The following is an 18,135-nucleotide window of genomic DNA, read 5'->3' as shown; positions in this document are numbered from 1 at the left end:
TATGGAACTTTAATTGGATTTGTTTAAATGCTTTCATTTAAAACTTTGCAGATGCTGCCTCAAGGACATTTTTTTGTTGAAAATCATTCTACAATAAATTATTGTGGTTTTTATAAAAAAAAAAGTTATGCAAATAATTTTCAGCCTTGGGGTTAGAGAGGAGCCTAGAAAAACTACCTTCTTCATTTGGAATGTAGCATTGGGAAGTTAGGGTACTTCATAACATCTGGAAGTGCCAGGGGCGAAGAAAGAAAGGAAGGGGCTGTGAAAGAGTGAGCAGAGGAGTCTAAGGCTGCAAGTCTAAGCACACTTCTAAGGGAATAAGCCACATTATGCACAATGGAACTTACAGCTGTGTATTAGGAACATAAGAAGCTGCTTTGTCTGGAATCAGACTGTTGGTCCATCTAGCTGTCTAGCTAAGTATTGTCTATGACTGGCAGGAGTCTTTCTTGGTCTAAATGAGACATGTTGGGGATGATTTACCTTTGAACCTTTTGCTCACAAAACACCATCAAACTACAGCTCCTTCCAGAATTGTCTCCTAAAATTGCACAGCGGGAATATAAGCTACCAAACTTGTGTAGGGTACTGAAACACAAGGGACATTTTCAGATTGTTTTGAAGGGTGAGTGGGAAGATTCATGGCAAGGTACAAAGGCCCATTTTAAAAATATATTTAAGATTAGATAGCAGCAACTCAGCTGCAATTGTGTAGAATATTATCAGTCAAATATATCTTTAGCTGACTGTAGATTCAGGTAGGTAGCCATGTTGGTCTGACGCAGTCGAAATAAAATTTAAAAATTGTCTAGTAGCACCTTAGAGACCAACTAAGTATGTTCTGGGTATAAGCTTTTGAAGAAGTGTGCATGCACATGAAAGCTTATAGCCAGAACAAACTTAGTTGGTTTCTAAGGTGCTACTGGACAATTTAATTTTTTAGGTGACTGCTTTCAGTTTTGCCTCAAAGGTCAGGTGCTTTTTACTCATTTCTTAGTTTATAATATATGTGTTACATTTATGGCTCAGGCTTAAGACTGGTATAATTTACTTTTCAGTAGTGAAGCTGGGCACAATCATTCTCATTTTAACAACAGCTGTGAGTCAATAAGCAACTCTGGACAAATTGCTGACTTGGTATTCAAATAGATATCCCACCTCTCTCATCCATCCTGTTAGTAACTCCTACCTTAATTTCTACAACAATTTAGATATTTCAAATAAACCTCTCAATAGGGATGTTAAGTGGCTGGCCTCAGGCAACCCCCGCCCATTGCTCTCCAAGGCACACAAGAGCCAAAGAACCTTGTCATTATCAAAGTAGAAAACATCAAACTGCCATATTCTGCAAACTATATATTACAAATAGGTTTTATCTTAAACAATAGCAAACACAGTAAATAAAGAGTTCACACGTCAGTGGTTCAGTGCTCATTTCTTCTCTTCCCAAATTAGATTTTATCTTGAACAATTGCAAACGCAGTAATAATTAGTGCACTTGTGACAGAGCAGTGGTTCAGTGCTCAGATATTGTTTCAGTAATCCAATGTTTCATGGCTAAAGAGCTTAGATATCAAGCTTTGTAGTAAATAATATACAAAAGAAGACGGTATGTAAACGACTTAAAGCAGGGGTATATCTGTCCCCATCTGCATGTTTCCATCGGGAAGAGCGTAGAAAGAGGACGATGTCCTTCAGTTTGTTAAACCTCCTGCTATTGTATCACATCATTTGTTAAATTACTGCTATTGTATCATGTAAGACGAAGGTGTTCACTTTTGGTATGAGGCTAAATATATAGGTAGTATTCAACTAATTTTTACTCAGAGTAGATTCAGTGGACAGTTGACAGTGCAACAGACTCCCTAGGGAGCTGGTGGGCTCTCCTTCCTTGGGAGATTTTAAAGCAAAGGTTGGATGGCCATCTGTCATGTATGATCTAGTTGAGATTCCTGCATTGCAGGGGGTTAGACTAGATGATGCTCAGGTTCCCTTCCAACTCTTCGATTCTCTGATTCTATGACTCACTGAAACTGATTAGCAAGGCTAGACTAGATCCATTAATTTCAATAGCTCTACTTTTAGTAGAACTTCAGACTAACCGAATATATCAAATTAGATCCAGATTACGTTCTCCCACTAAACTCAGCGGGAGCCATTTTGACCAGAGCCTACCTCTAGCTGTGTAGCCTGATACTTCCATCTTCAGAACCATGCCTTGACTTCTGTTTCCTTGGTCGCAATGAAGTGTGACAAAGGCTGGGGATCTGCTGAAAAGACAACAGATGCAGCCCATTGCTTCTGCACTTTCAGTAACAATCTGCTGATGGGAATCATGATAACCAAGAAGAAAACTTTCAATGAGGGAAAGCCGCTCTTCACCGCTTTGATTTTGAGGAGTAATAATAATAATAATAATTCTTATGCCCCACCTATCTGGGTGGTTTCCAACAAAATATCAAGAGTGTTATGAAAAGGTAGTTAAAGTACAGAAGGCAGGAAATAATCCACGTGAGGACCCAGCCCCCCCTCCCTCATTGACCACCAAACCAGCAATATGATGCATATGCAAAGAAAACCATAAAGTGCTTTATTCTGCGTAGAGTTACAAGGGGAGCTACAGGCACTATGCACGAAATCCCCCATCTCAAGTAACAGAATGTTTCCATGGAACCCAAAAAGGACTCCACGGCCACAGTAACTAGACAAAAATGACCCTCGGAAGTGAAGTTCCTCAGACACAGTGTCCCCCACACATTTGGGTAAAGCCGATCAAGAATCTTCCTTTTCCTGGAACCTGGAAGTGAAAAACAAATACATATGTATTTGTAAGGCCATTCCCCAATGGAACTTGCCAACGGAAGCAACTCGCAGAGAATGGTGACTGGATGACAGAGAGAATGGGGTTTTGTAGCACTGCACTCCAAAACTCTTGAGCAACCTCTCCCAGTAGTGTCCATGTAGATACCGTACTGAGGAAAGTCAGGGATGAGATGGATTCTCACAGGCCCTCAAAAGGCAACAGCCATGGAGTTTTGCAGATCTTATACCATCTTATGAGAACTACTCTCCTAGAAACATGAGAACCATCATAAAGTGGTATCTCCAGCATTCATCCTAGGGAAGGACAGTGGCATGGCGATACGAGTGACCGTTCTGCATGCATCAGGTCTTAGGTTCAACCCACTGCACCTCTATGTAGTGTTGGGAAAGACTCTGGGAAGCTGATGCCAGTCACTGCAGACCAGCTGGGGCTGAATGGAAAGTGATACCTGCTGAATCAGAAGGGCCATAGCTCAGAGAGAAGGTCCAGGTTCAATCCCTGACTTCTCCAGGTAGGGCTGCAAATACCCTGTCTGAAACACTGGATAGCTGCCACCAGTCAATGTAGACCATGTGTGGGTAACCTTTGGTGCTCCATACATTGCTGAACTACAACTCCCATGAGCCCTAGCAAGCATGGTCAATGGCCACGGATGAGGGGGGGAGAGATTCCTTACACCTGGTGTAGGCAACACTGAACTAAATGAACCAATGTTCTGACACAGGAAAAGGCAACTTCCTCACCTTTGTAGGCAGCTCAGAAGAGTTGAAACCTACTGCAAAAGCTCAGAAGAGTTTAAACCTACTGCAAAGCCCAGCAGAACCAACAGGGATGCATCAACTAGGTCCCAATGGAGACTATTCACCAAGGCAACCCAAGTTCTTTATCTCAAAACCAGGCTGGATGATGCAATCATAATAAAAGTTTGTAGCACATGTTTCTTGGCAAATCAGTTGGGGTGGATGGGGTTGCTCATGGTGCTAATAATCCAATAGGGGACAAACAAACATATTTTGCAAAGCATGGACAAAGCGAACAGGGTGTCCAAGAGAGGCATGAACAAGCTGTTAGTAGCCTATCCTTACTTGCATCGAACGCAGGTGTAGAAGACCGTCTGCCCTTCATCCGCAGACCTCATCTGCCGCGTATGGTATGCCATGCCCTCGTTCCCGCACTGGGGACACTTCCTGTCAATCTGAGAGGAGAAACATAGGATAGATTCAGACCGGGAAGTGGGTTTCCCCATTTGGAATTTCATTCAGAGAACCCGCTTGGGAAAAAGAATATAAAGACATCTAAAATTCCAAGCTCAGCACCCAAATTGCAAATCTGGGAATTACAATTGTGCCCCCAACATTTTCTTCCTGATGTGGGAACCATGTCAGCCAGATTTCATAGGCAGGGTTCAAGGTATGTTGCTGTTGTTTAAAAGTTCCACAGTGAAAATCCAAAACTCAAAGAGAAAATGGTGCACACACTCCGCAATTCATATTTTAAAAGTGTGCATCTAAAAGTTTAATGTTGTCAGGGTCAAATTATAAATTCTGTACTCTTTTATATAGTCCACTGTAAGCAAGTGTACCTGCAGGCATGGAACAGCAACACTGCCCTGACAACAACTTGCATACCACCCCACCACTTTTGAGCTACCTCGTTTGAGTTAAAGGAACAAAGATATTGGGAGGCCTTTGCTACAGACAACTGAATCATTCCAGTATAACACCGACTTTCATTTCTCCATCCACTTACCAATGGTCCCTTGACCGCGCTTCCTTCATCCTCCGTCTTCAAAGAGGTGGACTCTGCACTGTTGAATGTGACGGATGTATGCACAATTCGCATCTCAAAAACTGTAGAGAAGAAACGTATGAGGAACAGAGAACAGAATTCAAAAATGCAAGCTTAAAACCCCCTCCTAATACTCTTTACAACAGCCTTCCATTTAATATCTCACCTGGCAGCCACAGGTGTCAAAGAAATCCAAACAGGCACGTGTAGGGACTTCCATACAGGCAGCAGCTCCTGTGTTAGCCTGCTGCATTCTTATGCTGGCTGCTTAAGGAGTGGGTTCATCTTCTCAAGACAACAGGCTGATGAAGGAGGGGTGCAGCAATTCATACACATTTGGTTTCCATGCTAGACTGCTAGTGGTGAAGGGAGAAGGCAATCCTTCATCCACAGTCAGCACAGAAATGCAGCCTATCAGCCTCTTAGCAGAGAAGTAAAAAGAACAACCCTAAAATAGCAAGATAGCAACTGTTGTGGGTTTATTTGCAAGGCCATTCTACACTTTCACCAATCTGAGAGCACAGAAAGTGTCCCCATTCTTTTTGGGTCCAGGCAAAATCTGTTGCAGGCACGTCAAAATACTCAAAATTTTGTGGAAGAAAAACTGGTGACCCCTCCCCCCAAACTCTTCAAGAGGGGTTCATAATTGCTATTCCTCTTAATGAGAGATTCCTAAAAGTGTTATAGGTATTTACATAGCGGCTCCACTTCTGAAGTTGGGTGAGTGCAGAGATGCAGCCCACAATTATACTTATGCCCCCTCTTGGATGTCCACACCAGCCTTCAGGAATTTCTAACATGTCTGCACATCAATGGAGTAAGAGCAACAGGGGCATGTCTTACCTCGCACATCAATGGAGTAAGAGCAGCAGGGGCATGTCACCTTGTCCTGGATCCCCGGCAAAGGCAGGACAGTACCACACTCGGGACAGAAATCGAGTTCTGATTCAAAGCAGGAGCTGCCTTGTATCATAATGACCAAAGTAAGTGGAAACTCTGAGGGGAGAAAAACACACATGTGGTCATGAAAACATCAGCTAGTCCAAGTGAAAACACATGTCAATGCTTTAGGAAAGGAAGGCTTTGGGAGCTGCTTGTGGTACCTCGTATCTCTTGGGTGACTGCCCAGCTAAATATAGTCCCATCCATCCATTAACTCCTTCATTTATCTGGACAATCGTTCACTGTATCACATACATTAGTACCTCGCGTTAAGTACTTAATTGGTTCCGGAGGTCTGTTCTCAACCTGAAACTGTTCTTAACCTGAAGCGCCACTTTAGCCAATGGGGCCTCCTGCTGCCGCCACTCCGCCGGAGCACGATTTCTGTTCTCATCCTGAAGCAAAGTTCTTAACCTGAAGCACTATTTCTGGGTTAGCAGAGTCTGTAACCTGAAGCGTATGTAACCTGAAGCATATGTAACCCGAGGTACCACTGCACGTCGTGCAAACTGAAAATGGATTCCTCCAAGAAGCCATTGTAGCAAACTTATAAGGAGTTACAGCTAGGATAAATCCATCTTGGGTAATCTTGCGGTTATATAAATAAATAAGAGGAGAAAGTCCTCAAACCCCCAAAATGACCAGTTTCCTTTCTGACTTCTTTTATATCACCCTATATATAAATAAATAGAGTGAGAACTTACTCCCCGCTAAAGCCGCTGAGGCTACAGCAGCAGATCTACAGGAACAGAACCGGAGCTCTGCAAATCAAATCAGGCAGACGCCAGGATGCCCGATTCTCCCCAGGCTCCCTCCTGCGTCCTCTTACTTGGTTTGATGCAGCGGCTGGTTCCACGGGCAGCTGATTCCGCACGTGGTTGCATGGAACACTCACTTCATTTCCTGGAGAGACAAGCTCGGGAGCCTAGAGCGCCCGTGCGTCTAGACAGAGAGGTAAAAAAGAAAGATCCAGGGGGAAACCGCTAGAGCGTCTCCATCAATGGAGGTCTTCGAATTTCACAGCTGGAATCCCGCGCATTAGGATTAAAGGCTCTTCGACAAGCGCACTTTGGTTCCCAGTAAATGCACATAGGATCAGACTAGATAGGATTTTCCGAACTGGGGTTTATTTGTTTGCTTGGGTGTTTATTAGATTTCAGTGCCGCCCTTCATCCGAGGATCACGGGGTGTTGTACAATAAAAAAACACAAATATGCATGACAAAAAACAATAAAAACGCTTATTTGTTTGTCGCTTTGTTTCGTATAGCTTTCAACACACCCGCCAAAAATGCCTCCCAGAGCAGCTGTCAGATCAATAAGAAAAATTAAAAAAAAAACAAGATCGTCCCTCAGTCTTGAAAAACATGACACAGAAAGAAAATGGATGGGTTTGGAAAAGGAAATATGCAATGACCGTGTCGCAGATTTTAGTGGCGGACTGGCTTACTCTCAGCTAGCTATTTATCTTACGTATACTGAGAATAAATAGTCAACAGGAAAACACAGTTTTCCAAAGCTACCATATTCACTGCCATTGCAAAGATGGTGTGAAAAGTGATTGTGGTGAATGCAAAAGCTCCTCACTGGATTGGTTGCAATGGGTGAAACTCTGCTTCAATATAAGACCATTTTCTTTTTGAACATTTTTAAACATTTTATTTTTAAAATTAAATTTCTATTTTAAAAAAAGTTTTTTTATTAACAATTTCAACATAACAATACAATGGTGCCCCGCAAGACGAAAAACCCGCTAGACGAAAGGGTTTTCCGTTTTGGAGGCGCTTCGCAAAACGAATTTCCTATGGGCTTGCTTCGCAAGACGAAAATGTCTTGCGAGTTCCTGCGGGGTTCCCCCCCCCCTTTTCTAAGCCACTAGGCCGCTTATCTGCTTATCCGCTAAGCCGATAAGCTGCTAAAACCGCTAATAGCGCTAATAGCGCTAAGCCGCTAAGCCGTCAATGGGCTTGCTTCGCAAGACGAAAAAACCGCTAGACAAGAGACTCGCGGAACGGATTAATTTTGTCTTGCGAGGCACCACTGTATATCAAAACATATCATATTCATTATTTTCCCCCACTCCCCATCAAACCCTCCCTCGCCCCCCAAGACTTCCCTCAGCTCCTCTCTCTGATTTCTCAACACAAGCTATTCTCTGCATATTATAAAATTATACCAGTCCTTATATTATCTATCAACCATGTTATCAAGCAATAAATTTGTATATGTTTATTCAAAACCTGCCAAGGAGTCCAATTCATTTTGTTGTCTTTTTAAATACTTTGTAAAAAGTTCCCATTCTTCTTTAAAGTCACAGTTGTGCTTATCTCGCAATTTGTATGTCAGTTTAGCCAATTCTGCATAGTTCATCAATTTCTCTTGCCACTGTTCCTTTGTCGGGGTTTCCTCATTCTCCCATCCTTGTGCTATCAAGACTCTTGCCACTGTTGTAGCATACATGAATAAATTCTTTATTTTCCTTGGCAGGTCTTGTCCTACAATCCCTAACAAAAATGCTTCTGGTTTTTTTGCAAATGTCATTTTAAACATTTTCTTCAATTCATTGTATATCATTTCCCAATTTTCTTTAATTTCTCTACATTCCCACCACATATGATAAAAGGTTCCTTCCTTTTCTTTACATTTCCAACATATGTTTGACCCGGTTTTGTACATTTTTGCTATCTGCACTGGTGTTATATACCATCTATACATCATTTTCATATAGTTTTCTTTCAAAAGAGAACAGTCTGTAAATTTTAAATCTATTTTCCACAGTTTTTCCCAATCTTCAAATTGTATATTATGTCCTATATCTTGGGCCCATTTGATCATGACCAATTTCACCTCCTCATCTTTTGTTTCCCATTCTAACAGAATACTATATGCACCCTTCAGCAACTTCACTTTCCCTTCTATGACTTCCTTTTGAAATCTAGAAGTGGTGTAACTAAATCTTTTCTTGTTGTCTTCTTTGTACATCACATGTAATTGCCTGTAATGTAACCAACTCTGAAAATGATGCTTATTTCCTCATACTCTTTCAGTTTCCATTTTCCTTCTTGATCTTTTACTAAATCACTGTATGTAAGCCACTTTCCTTTTTTGCCAAGTGGCTTGAGCAGCAAAGCTTTAATTGGTGAGAGCCACCAAGGTGACTTTTGTTCTATTAAGTCTTTATATATCTCCCAGACCCTCATTAATGACTTCCTAATTATATGATTGTAGAATCCTTTATGTACTTTTCCTTTCCCATACCATAAGTGTGCATGCCATCCAAATCTCTTATCATGGCCTTCTAAGTCCAATGCTTCTTACTTTTCCAGTTTTATCCAGTCCCTGATCCATACCAAACATGCAGCCTCATAATACAATTTAAGGTCTGGGAGGGCAAAACTGCCTCTTTCTTTTGTGTCTGTATTTTATGTTTAATCCTTGGCCTTTTGCGCCCCCCCCCCCCAATAAACTTGGAAATTTCCTTCTACCATCTTTTGAGGCAATCATCTTTCACCATTACTGGGACTGTCTTTTTTTCTTTCAGTGCTGTGATGAGATATGGGGCTACTTGTGTGTGAGCGCTTACACTCTCAGAGTCTTGTAATCAGTTTCAAAACTGTCCCTCTCCGCGCAGCCATCGGTGCATGGCTGCCTTAATCGCTGGCAGAATCCGTCAGTGGGTGTTTCCGGAATTTCCTCCAACATAAGAGTTCTTTGACAGAAACTCTACGCCTTGATTCTCTACGTGACAGCTTCCTGCGCAAAGTAGGCGTCCCAAGGGGAGGTCCTGAGCTCTCCCCACTGTTCTCACTGGAAGCGTCTCGGAGCCGTTCCTCCGACTCTGTTTCCGCTGAAACTCTCCCTCTCCCGCTGCTGGTTCCCTCCTCAGCATCCGAGGGTCTCCTAGCATCCTGGAGCCCCTCCACCACTTGGAGCTCCGATGGCAGTTCCCTGACAAGTTTCTTTTAAGTTCTTTCAGTTTTCTTTCAGTTTCTTTTAAAATGAATTTTGTTGTATAAACAACTCCCTCATTACCGCCTTACATGCATCCCAGACCATCCGCAATTTTGTCTGTCCTTGAATGTTTATTTCAAAATAATCATTCAAGGCCTTTTTAACTTTTTCCATAAAATTTTGATAATCAATAAGTCTTCATTCAATCTCCATCTAAATGAAATATGTCTTTCTTTTTGTATTTCCATTTTCAAGGAATTATGATCTGAAAAATTCCTGGGGTTAATTTCAATTTTTTTAACTCGAGGTTCCAACTCTTTGGAAATCCATAGAGTCTGTTCTTGAACTGCTATCATGAACATGGCTATAATAAGTGAACTCTTTGTCAAACAAATGTCTTGTTCTGCATATATCAATCAAGTTCAAAATTTGAACCAAATAAAAAAAAAAGTCTTTGGTAATCTGCCTTCTTTCGTCTCTTTTTTCCTGGCTGATCTGTCTTTTTCTAATGATGAAACTCCATTTAAATCTCCCATTAACATCAACTTCTGATCTGCAAATTCAAGTAGTTCTGTTTCCATTAAAAACAAAACAAAAAACCACTGTTTTTTCTCATTGGGGGCATAAATTCCTACCAAAATCACCTTCTGCTTTTTGTTCCTCCTTCAAGAGCCCTAACTCCTCACTAGTCCCCCACCCCAGTTTGTCAACTTTTTAGTTTCTAAATTATTGACCTTTTTGCCTAATTTTCCAAATTGTTCTGTCAACAACTTGTTGGAATTTTCCATATTCCTATGCACTTGTTCTGTCAACAATTAGTTAGATTTCTCCATATCCATATGCACTTGTTGAGTAAAACTTTTCATTGACTGAACCATCTCTTTCCTAAATTCCATAAACTGTTGTGTAAGGAAATTAGTATGTTCTGCTTTCCCTACTTTTTCTAATGTCTCCTCTTGCACACTTGCACGTCTTTTGTCCATAGCAGATTTCCTAGTAACCGCTCCTGCATCTTGCCTACCCACCATATCTAGGCCAGCAGTCTTTCCCACAGTTCGGCACTCTTGTTTTGAACTCTGCATTTCCTGGCTCAGCCCAGAAGTGTAGATATTTTCCCACTTCCAGACTGAACCATGAAATTTTAATTTCCCTTTAAACAACCTTCCGTCTCACAGACTTCCGGGTTAGCGCCATCGGCGAATGGCGGAGCTCCTCTGATTGGAGGAGCTGGCTCCGTGGAAACTGGGTCTTCCCACCGCGGCGAGGGTGGGGACCCACTAGAAATCCCAGGTGGAGGAAGCCTGGGAACGTGGGGTTCGGCAGAGCACCAGGAGTGCCTCCCCTACTCGCGGGGAACCCCATTTTGGGGCTCTGGAGCGAAGTAGGATGAGCGGCGCGGTGCTGCGAACTGATTGCTATTTTCACGGAGGGAAGCCGCATAGCCATTGTCGGAGAGCGCTGACTTTTTCCTGTCAACAATTGGACTCTAAACAAGTACCCATGAATAGAACGGAAAATTGGATCAAGAAACATCCTAATTTGGCACCAAAGCGGGAAGGTTCAAAACAGGAAGTCCGCCTTCTGCTTTTTGTAAACAGACTGAAGCAAAAACCTTGTAAGCTAATAGCCTGGAAAGTTGTTTTGTAAAGGTCGAAATTTCCTTCATTTATAACCACTAAAACCCCCCTGGAAGCAGGAGAAAAGGGGGGAAAATTTGACCGTTTAAGCCTGCAGGAGAGGGAGTAAAGAAAAATAAGTTTCCACCATCTCAAATCTGGGAACGGGGGTCAGAGACAGAAATTGTTGGAGATGTCCATTGACTGTAAATGGAACATTTTGACAGATAGCTACAAAAAAAGAGAGAGAGAGAAACAAACTGATTCCAATGTGGCCTTTTGCATTCTAAAGAAACAAAATATTTGAAAATTGAAAGTAACTTTCTTTTGTTGGACATGCTTTAAAAAGATGGACATAAATAGAAATTGTCTCCTCTAGAGGGAGCTTGTTAAATTGTTGCTGCAGTTTACTTGGGGACTTCACAGCTGCGAGATTAAGATCGTGGAAACAGGCTGCGACCTTGAATAAAAATGTGTTTGGAAGAAGTCTTGGTGCTTGCTTTTTGCAAGACGAGCGCTTTGCTGAAGCAGTTGCATGAGAAGATGGATTTGATGAATGAGAAGTTGGATTTGATGACTATTGTAGTCAGTGAATGTGGACAAACAGGGAATACTGACACAGAAATCATACAGGGACCAACTCAGGAAACTGGTTCGACTGGGCAAATGCAAGGGCAGATGATAATGGAGGAGGTTGCGGTTGTACCTCAAGCAATACAAATGGAGAGATCTGAGGCCCTGCAGGAGCATAAGCTGTTGTTTTGGAAGATTGAATTTGGAATGGGCCAGAGGGAGTCTGGAGCTGAGGAGGCTCTTAACTTTGGAGGGACTTTGAAATATGCTGTTAAATATTTTTTGAATTATATTGATGACTGTGGGGAGTGGGACGGTGGGGAATGGGCTGGTCTGATGAGGGGAGATGGAGATAATTATGGGCTGAAATCCCCCAGAGACCTACTCCTCAATGAGAAAGGAAAGAAATCAAGAAAGAGATCAACAAAAGATAAGGAAAAGTGCAAGTATGAACAACAAGAAGAAGATCTGCAGAAGGAGCATGGAAGAGATTTAAAAGCCTCGGACATAAGACTACCAGGTTGATGGACTAGATGGAATGGACAGTAAGGACAGACATAACCCGAGACCAGGAAGAAGGGACGTTGGATGAAAATTGGAAGAGTCTATAAAGAAAAATTTTTATTTTGGGATCTAGTGTAAAATTAATGAATATTAGGGAAAATGTTGGAATGAAACTGTCTGGCTTTAGTAGAAATGATATAAGGAGTTATGTATAAATAAACATTAAGTTTTAAGTTTAAGGTATTTTACGGTAAGATAAGGTTAAATAAAGTAAGGCAAATTGAATAACAGAATATGAAATGGATTGTTAACAGGTCAGAATGTAAAGTTACAATATATTAAGTTAAATTAGTAAGATAAAACAATGAAGGAAAGGATTTGCTGAAACAACTAATGAACTAGAATACAAAAAAGGAGGTGTGAGGAGGTCAAGGAAACAAGCAAATGATAGATAAGATATGGAAAGATGGATTTGTTTTTAATTGTTTTTATTTATTTATTTTTCTGTATTTTGTATTTTCTGTTTTTCTTTTTTTCCTGGTTTACTCTTGTAACTTTTTGAAACATCAATAAATATTATATATATATATAAAAATAAACAACCTTCCGTCTCCTAGCAATCCCTCAAGACAGTAAACCAAAAACAGACAAAAGAAAAGCGTAAAATAATCCAAAAACAGACAAAGGAAAAGGCATAAAATGATATCCCACTAAATCTATAAAATACAAAAATAACAGTTCCCACACCCAGGCCCTTAAAAAACAGAAAAGCAAAACAATTCCAGATCAAATCAGATCAATCAAACTAGACCATTCCCAATCCAGCCGACATATAAAATTAATATAAAAGCAAATACTTCTCTTCAGTCCTGTCCTTTCCTTTTCCCAAAGGGGGTGGGAAGTAAGAGTTAGTCCAACTTTGTATAAATCCAATATGTACTTCTAAATTAAAAGTCCAAGTCCAAATTCAAGTCCATGTAAACTGTTCTTTAGTACCGTATTTTTCACTCTATAAGACACACTTTTCCCCTCCTAAAAAGTAAGGGGAAATGTGTGTGCATCTTATGGAGCGAATGCAGGCTCCATGGCTTCAGCGAAAGCAACGCAAAGCCTCCGGAGCGCAGCAGGAGTGCTCCCGCTGTGCGCAAGATGAGCACCGCAGCCCCAGAGTCGTCCTCAACTGGACCTAACAGTCAGTAGTCCCTTTACCCTTTACCTTTAATACCACTTAAAACAGCCATGGCTTACTCAAAGAATGCTGGGTGCTGTAGTTTAAGTCGGGATGCCATATTTCAACACACACCCTTTTTTGGTCAAATCTTTAAAAAAATGAAAATTGCCAAAATCTACACTACGTACATGGGCTGCCGCACATCCAGATTTTCCCAAACATTTCAGTGATTTTCTGCCCAGACGCTGTTTATTATTTTTTTTATTAAAATTTTTATTACATTTTCAATTTACAGAAAAAAGAAAAAAGAAAAAGCAAAAGCGATCCAGCTTTCAAAATGCATTTTTACATTGTTAACTGGACTTCCCCACATCTCCCTCACCCTGCGTTCTTTACAATAAACATGTCAGCAAATTATTACCTTATTTCGTGTCTTATTTGTATCTTTCAAAATATTTTACTTCTAGATTTAAAGTACCTTTTTTCAAATATTTATGCCTTAGAATAATACATAAAATAACTTTAAATTTCACCTTTTTCTTACTTATAACTTAATTTTCTATTTTCCCAATCTAGTTGCAGGAGCAAAAATTTCCAAATCATGCAGATTCTTAACATTCATACAACTTATAATGTTTTTGTAAATAATCCTTAAATTTTTTCCAGTCTTCTTCCGTTGTCTCTTCTCCCAAATCTCGAATCCTGCCAGTCATTTCTGCCAATTCCATATAGTCCATCAACTGCGTCTGCCACTCTTCCAGCGTGGGAAGGTCTTGTGTCTTCCAACCTTTTGCAATAAGTATTCCTGCTGCTGTAGTTGCATACATAAAAAGTGTTCTGTCCTTCTTTAACACCCTTTGGTCCACTATGCCCAGGAGGAAGGCCTCTGGTTTCTTAGGAAAGGTGTACCTAAACACCTTTTTTAACTCATTGTAAATCATTTCCCAGAAGGCCTTCACTTTTGGACACGTCCACCAAAGGTGAAAGAATGTCCCCTCAGCCTCCTTACATTTCCAACATTTATTATCAGATCGATGGTAAATTTTTGCTAGCTTGACTGGGGTCATGTACCACCTATATATCATTTTCATAATATTCTCTTTCAAGGCATTGCATGCCGTGAATCTCATTCCAGTGGTCCATAACCTTTCCCAGTCTTCAAACATAATGTTGTACCCAATATCCTGAGCCCATTTTATCATGGCTGATTTGACTATCTCATCCTGAGTGTTCCATTTAAGCAGCAAGTTATACATTCTCGAAAGTACCTTAGTCTTAGGTTCTAACAATTCTGTCTCTAGTTTCGATTTTTCCACCTGGAATCCTGTTTTTTTGTCAGACTTAAAGACTTCTTGAATTTGGGCATAATGAAACCAATCTTGCACCCTATTCTTTAATTTTTCGAAGCTCTGCAGTCTCCAGTTGTCTCCTATTTTTTCTATCATTTCCCAATATTTTGGCCATCCGACCTCCATATTGAGTCTTTTTCTAGCCTTGGCCTCCACTGGTGATAACCACCTCGGGGTTTTACTCTCTAATAAGTCTTTATATTTTGTCCAGACCGCGAATATGGCTTTTCTGGCAATATGGTTTTTGAACATTTTATGAACCTTTACCTTGTCGTACCACAAATATGCATGCCACCCAAAAGCATTGTCATACCCTTCCAAATCCAAGACATCAGTGTTCTCAAGTAATAACCACTCTTTCATCCAGCAGAAAGCCGCAGCTTCGTAATATAACCTTAAATCTAGCAGGGCAAACCCCCCTCTCTCTTTGGCATCCGTTAGTATTTTAAATTTTATTCGGGGCTTTTTGCCCTGCCAGACAAACCTAGAAATATCTTTCTGCCACTTCCCAAAACACTCCACTCTGTCTATGATCTGTAGGGTCTGAAACAAAAATAACATCTTCGGCAATACATTCATCTTTATAGCTGCAATTCGGCCCATCAAGGAAAGTTTCAATCTTGACCAGATCTCTAAATCTTTCTTAATTTCTGACCAACATTTTTCATAATTATCTTTAAACAAATTCAGATTTTTGGCAGACAGGTTTACCCCTAGGTATTTTACTTTTTTAACAACATTTAATTCTGTCTCTTTCTGAAACTCATCTATTTCCAAAGATGTCAAGTTTTTCTCCAAAACCTTAGTTTTTTGCTTATTCAGTTTGAACCCTGCTACCCGACCAAATTCATGAATTAATTCTAACACTCTCTTCGTACTAGATTCTGGCTCCTGTAATGTTAAAACCAAGTCATCTGCGAAAGCTTTCAGTTTAAATTGTTTCGCTCCGACCTGTATTCCTTGTACCAACCGGTCTTCCCTAATCATGTTCAAAAGCACCTCCAGAACTGAAATAAATAGCAGAGGGGATAGGGGGCACCCTTGTCGTGTTCCTTTTTCAATTTTAAATTCTTCTGTCACCACATTGTTTACAATTAACTTTGCTTTCTGCTCTGAATAAATTGCTTCTATTCCATTTTCAAACCCCCGTCCCACTCCCATCCCTTCCAAATTTTTCTTCATAAATCTCCAAGAAATATTGTCAAAGGCTTTCTCCGCGTCAACAAAGATTAACACTGATTTTGTATTAATGTTGGTTTGCAAAAGTTCCAGAATGTCAATAATATTCCTAGTGTTGTAAGACAAATGTCTTCCTGGGAGAAAGCCTGCCTGGTCCTTATGAATTACTTCATTTAATACATTTTTAAGTCTACTCGCCAAAATGTCTGCAAAGATTTTGTAATCCACATTTAGGAGTGAGATGGGACGGTAGTTCTTTAGTTGAGTCTTTTCAGTTTCCACTTTAGAGATCAATGTGATGAAAGCTTCTTTCCACGATTCCGGTGCCTTCTTCCCCTCCAAAATCTGGTTGCATACCTCCATTAGTGGTTGTATCAAATAGTCTTTCAACGTCTTATAATACTTGGAGGTAAGCCCATCCGGACCTGGAGATTTGCCTATTTGCATATTCTGAATGGCATTCTCTATTTCTTGTTGTGTTATTTTGTGATTCAGGATTGTTCTCTTTTCCTGAGCAAGTTTTGGTAGTCCATTTGTTTCCAAAAATTGGTCTATCTCCTCCTCTTGTGGCCCTTGGGTATAGAGCTTTTTAAAATATCTCTGGAAACACTTCCTAATTTCTTCTGGTTTCTGGATATTTCTCCCTTCAATCTCTAGATTGGTGACTGTGTTCAGTTTTTGTCTCTTTTTCAATTGCCATGCCAAGAGTTTTCCACACTTATTGGCTGATTCAAAAGATCTTTGTTTCAGTCGCTGTTTACAAGGGCTGAATACTGACTGTGTCCAGGAAATTTCGGATGTATGGCAACCCTAAGTTTATGGTGCTGAAAGTTATTAGAAAACCCCTGTTCTCCTCACAGAGCTACAGTTTCCTACAGAATCAGACAGGATTTAAAAAAATTAGTAATCTACTGTATAGACCACAGGAGCAAATCAGATCCACTTTCCCCTTCCCAAAAGCAGCAGCTCAAGGCACCTTATGAACTATGAAAACAAGAATTAAAAATAACAGAAAACATTATTTATTTATTTATTTATTTATTTATTTATTTTATTTCTACCCCGCCCATCTGGCTGGATTGCCACCAATAGTCGCCAAACCAAAAAGCAGCATCAAGGAAGAAGCACATAAAGGGTCCAAACGAAGAATCAATAAACTAACAGTTAATAACTTTGCCGAACTTGCAACACAAATTCCACAACTTGGGCACAATTATAGCAGTTTGAAGTTCTTCTGCAAATGACGAAAGAACTCTGACGAAAGTCGCCTTCCCTGAGGATGTCATGCGAGTGGCAGCTGGCCTTTGGGACTGCATGTCTTAATAGGGAGCCTGCCTCTAATTGTTCAGCTTGAAGTTTGATTCCCTGAGGCTCCGTGATGTGCAGGAAACTTCCTTGCATTGTCCACTAGATTCTGGAGATGCAGCAACAACAGCCCCTTCTTCAGTAAGATCCCCAAAAAAGCCAGCTCCCTTCCCCTCCAGTGCCCTGCAAGAAGTAGGCTTAAGCTGGGGGAGGTCTCTAGGTACATGTGGTTGGGGTGCATTTCTCGGCCAGAATAGCAAAGATGCTGGAGTTGCGGGGAGAGGGAAGATCCAGCTTCTCCCTTTTATTTAATCTTTGAGGCTCTACAGCTATCTTTCCAACCTTTCTGATAGTCTATATTCGTATCTATTTCCATTCTCCTGATCTTACTCTCTCCCTTTCCCACCACAATCACACACACAAAGAATGGACGCTTCCTCCCATCTAACTTCTACCTGCATTCAACTCCTTTCTCTCACCTCTTTTTTCTGTCACAAGTAAACACATCAACATTTAATTCATCATAGTCTATAATCCTTGGACTCCTTCCTGGGGACACAGCATTTCCTTTCTTCACATTCCACATCTATCATCTATCTGTCTGTTTGTCTGCCCACCTGCCTCTTTGTACCTCTCCACACCTGTCTGCTTCTCTTTGCTTGACTTTCTCCTTCCATGCTGCCAGCTTCTCCCTCAAGCCAACTTCTGCCACAGCCTGTGATCTCTGGCCATAGCTTCGAACCATAAAAGCATCTGTTGATGGGAGCGAAGCCCCAAGACAAGCTGACTGCTCTGGTTTCCTACAAGTAGCAGGACAAATACGGATTCATCCCTGGAATAGAAGGAAAAGTTGTATCCTTAGTCCTCACATTAGAAACGAACTGGAAGAAGGGAAGGCGATTGTTACGAAGACAGAAGTGAGGTTAGGAAG

At 40.8% G+C, this 18,135-nt stretch overlaps 1 protein-coding gene across 3 annotated transcripts; it reads right to left on the bottom strand.

The window, feature by feature from the left end:
- Nucleotides 1-2,570: 2,570 nt before the first annotated feature.
- On the bottom strand, nt 2,571-6,482 carry POLR1H (RNA polymerase I subunit H). 3 transcript variants are annotated; one of them, XM_081854053.1, is made up of 5 exons: nt 6,387-6,482; nt 5,459-5,611; nt 4,577-4,677; nt 3,913-4,022; nt 2,571-2,800 (listed from the first exon to the last, which is right to left on the bottom strand). In XM_081854053.1, exons 1-5 carry the CDS (start codon nt 6,439-6,441, stop codon nt 2,776-2,778), a joined length of 444 nt encoding a protein of 147 aa, XP_081710179.1. In that variant the 5' UTR covers nt 6,442-6,482; the 3' UTR covers nt 2,571-2,775. The 3 variants fall into 3 exon arrangements, with proteins under 3 accessions (XP_081710179.1, XP_081710181.1, XP_081710180.1); XM_081854055.1 differs by having other exon boundaries at nt 6,301-6,434; XM_081854054.1 differs by having other exon boundaries at nt 6,262-6,401.
- Between the last annotated feature and the right edge of the window lie 11,653 nt (nt 6,483-18,135).

Source organism: Podarcis erhardii (assembly GCF_964252035.2).
Source record: "Podarcis erhardii genome assembly, chromosome: 2".
Lineage (NCBI taxonomy): Eukaryota > Metazoa > Chordata > Lepidosauria > Squamata > Lacertidae > Podarcis > Podarcis erhardii.
Note: the sequence above shows the minus strand (reverse complement) of the source record. Positions and strands in the feature narration are given on the sequence as shown.

Coding starts and splice junctions, on each gene's coding strand:
- POLR1H (XM_081854053.1), bottom strand. CDS start 6,441: ATGCAACCACGTGCGGAATCAGCTGCCCGTGGAACCAGCCGCTGCATC. Junction 5,612..6,386: donor CAGCCGCTGCATCAAACCAA/GTAAGAGGACGC, acceptor TTCTCCCCTCAG/AGTTTCCACTTACTTTGGTC. Junction 4,678..5,458: donor TTACTCCATTGATGTGCGAG/GTAAGACATGCC, acceptor TCTTCTCTACAG/TTTTTGAGATGCGAATTGTG.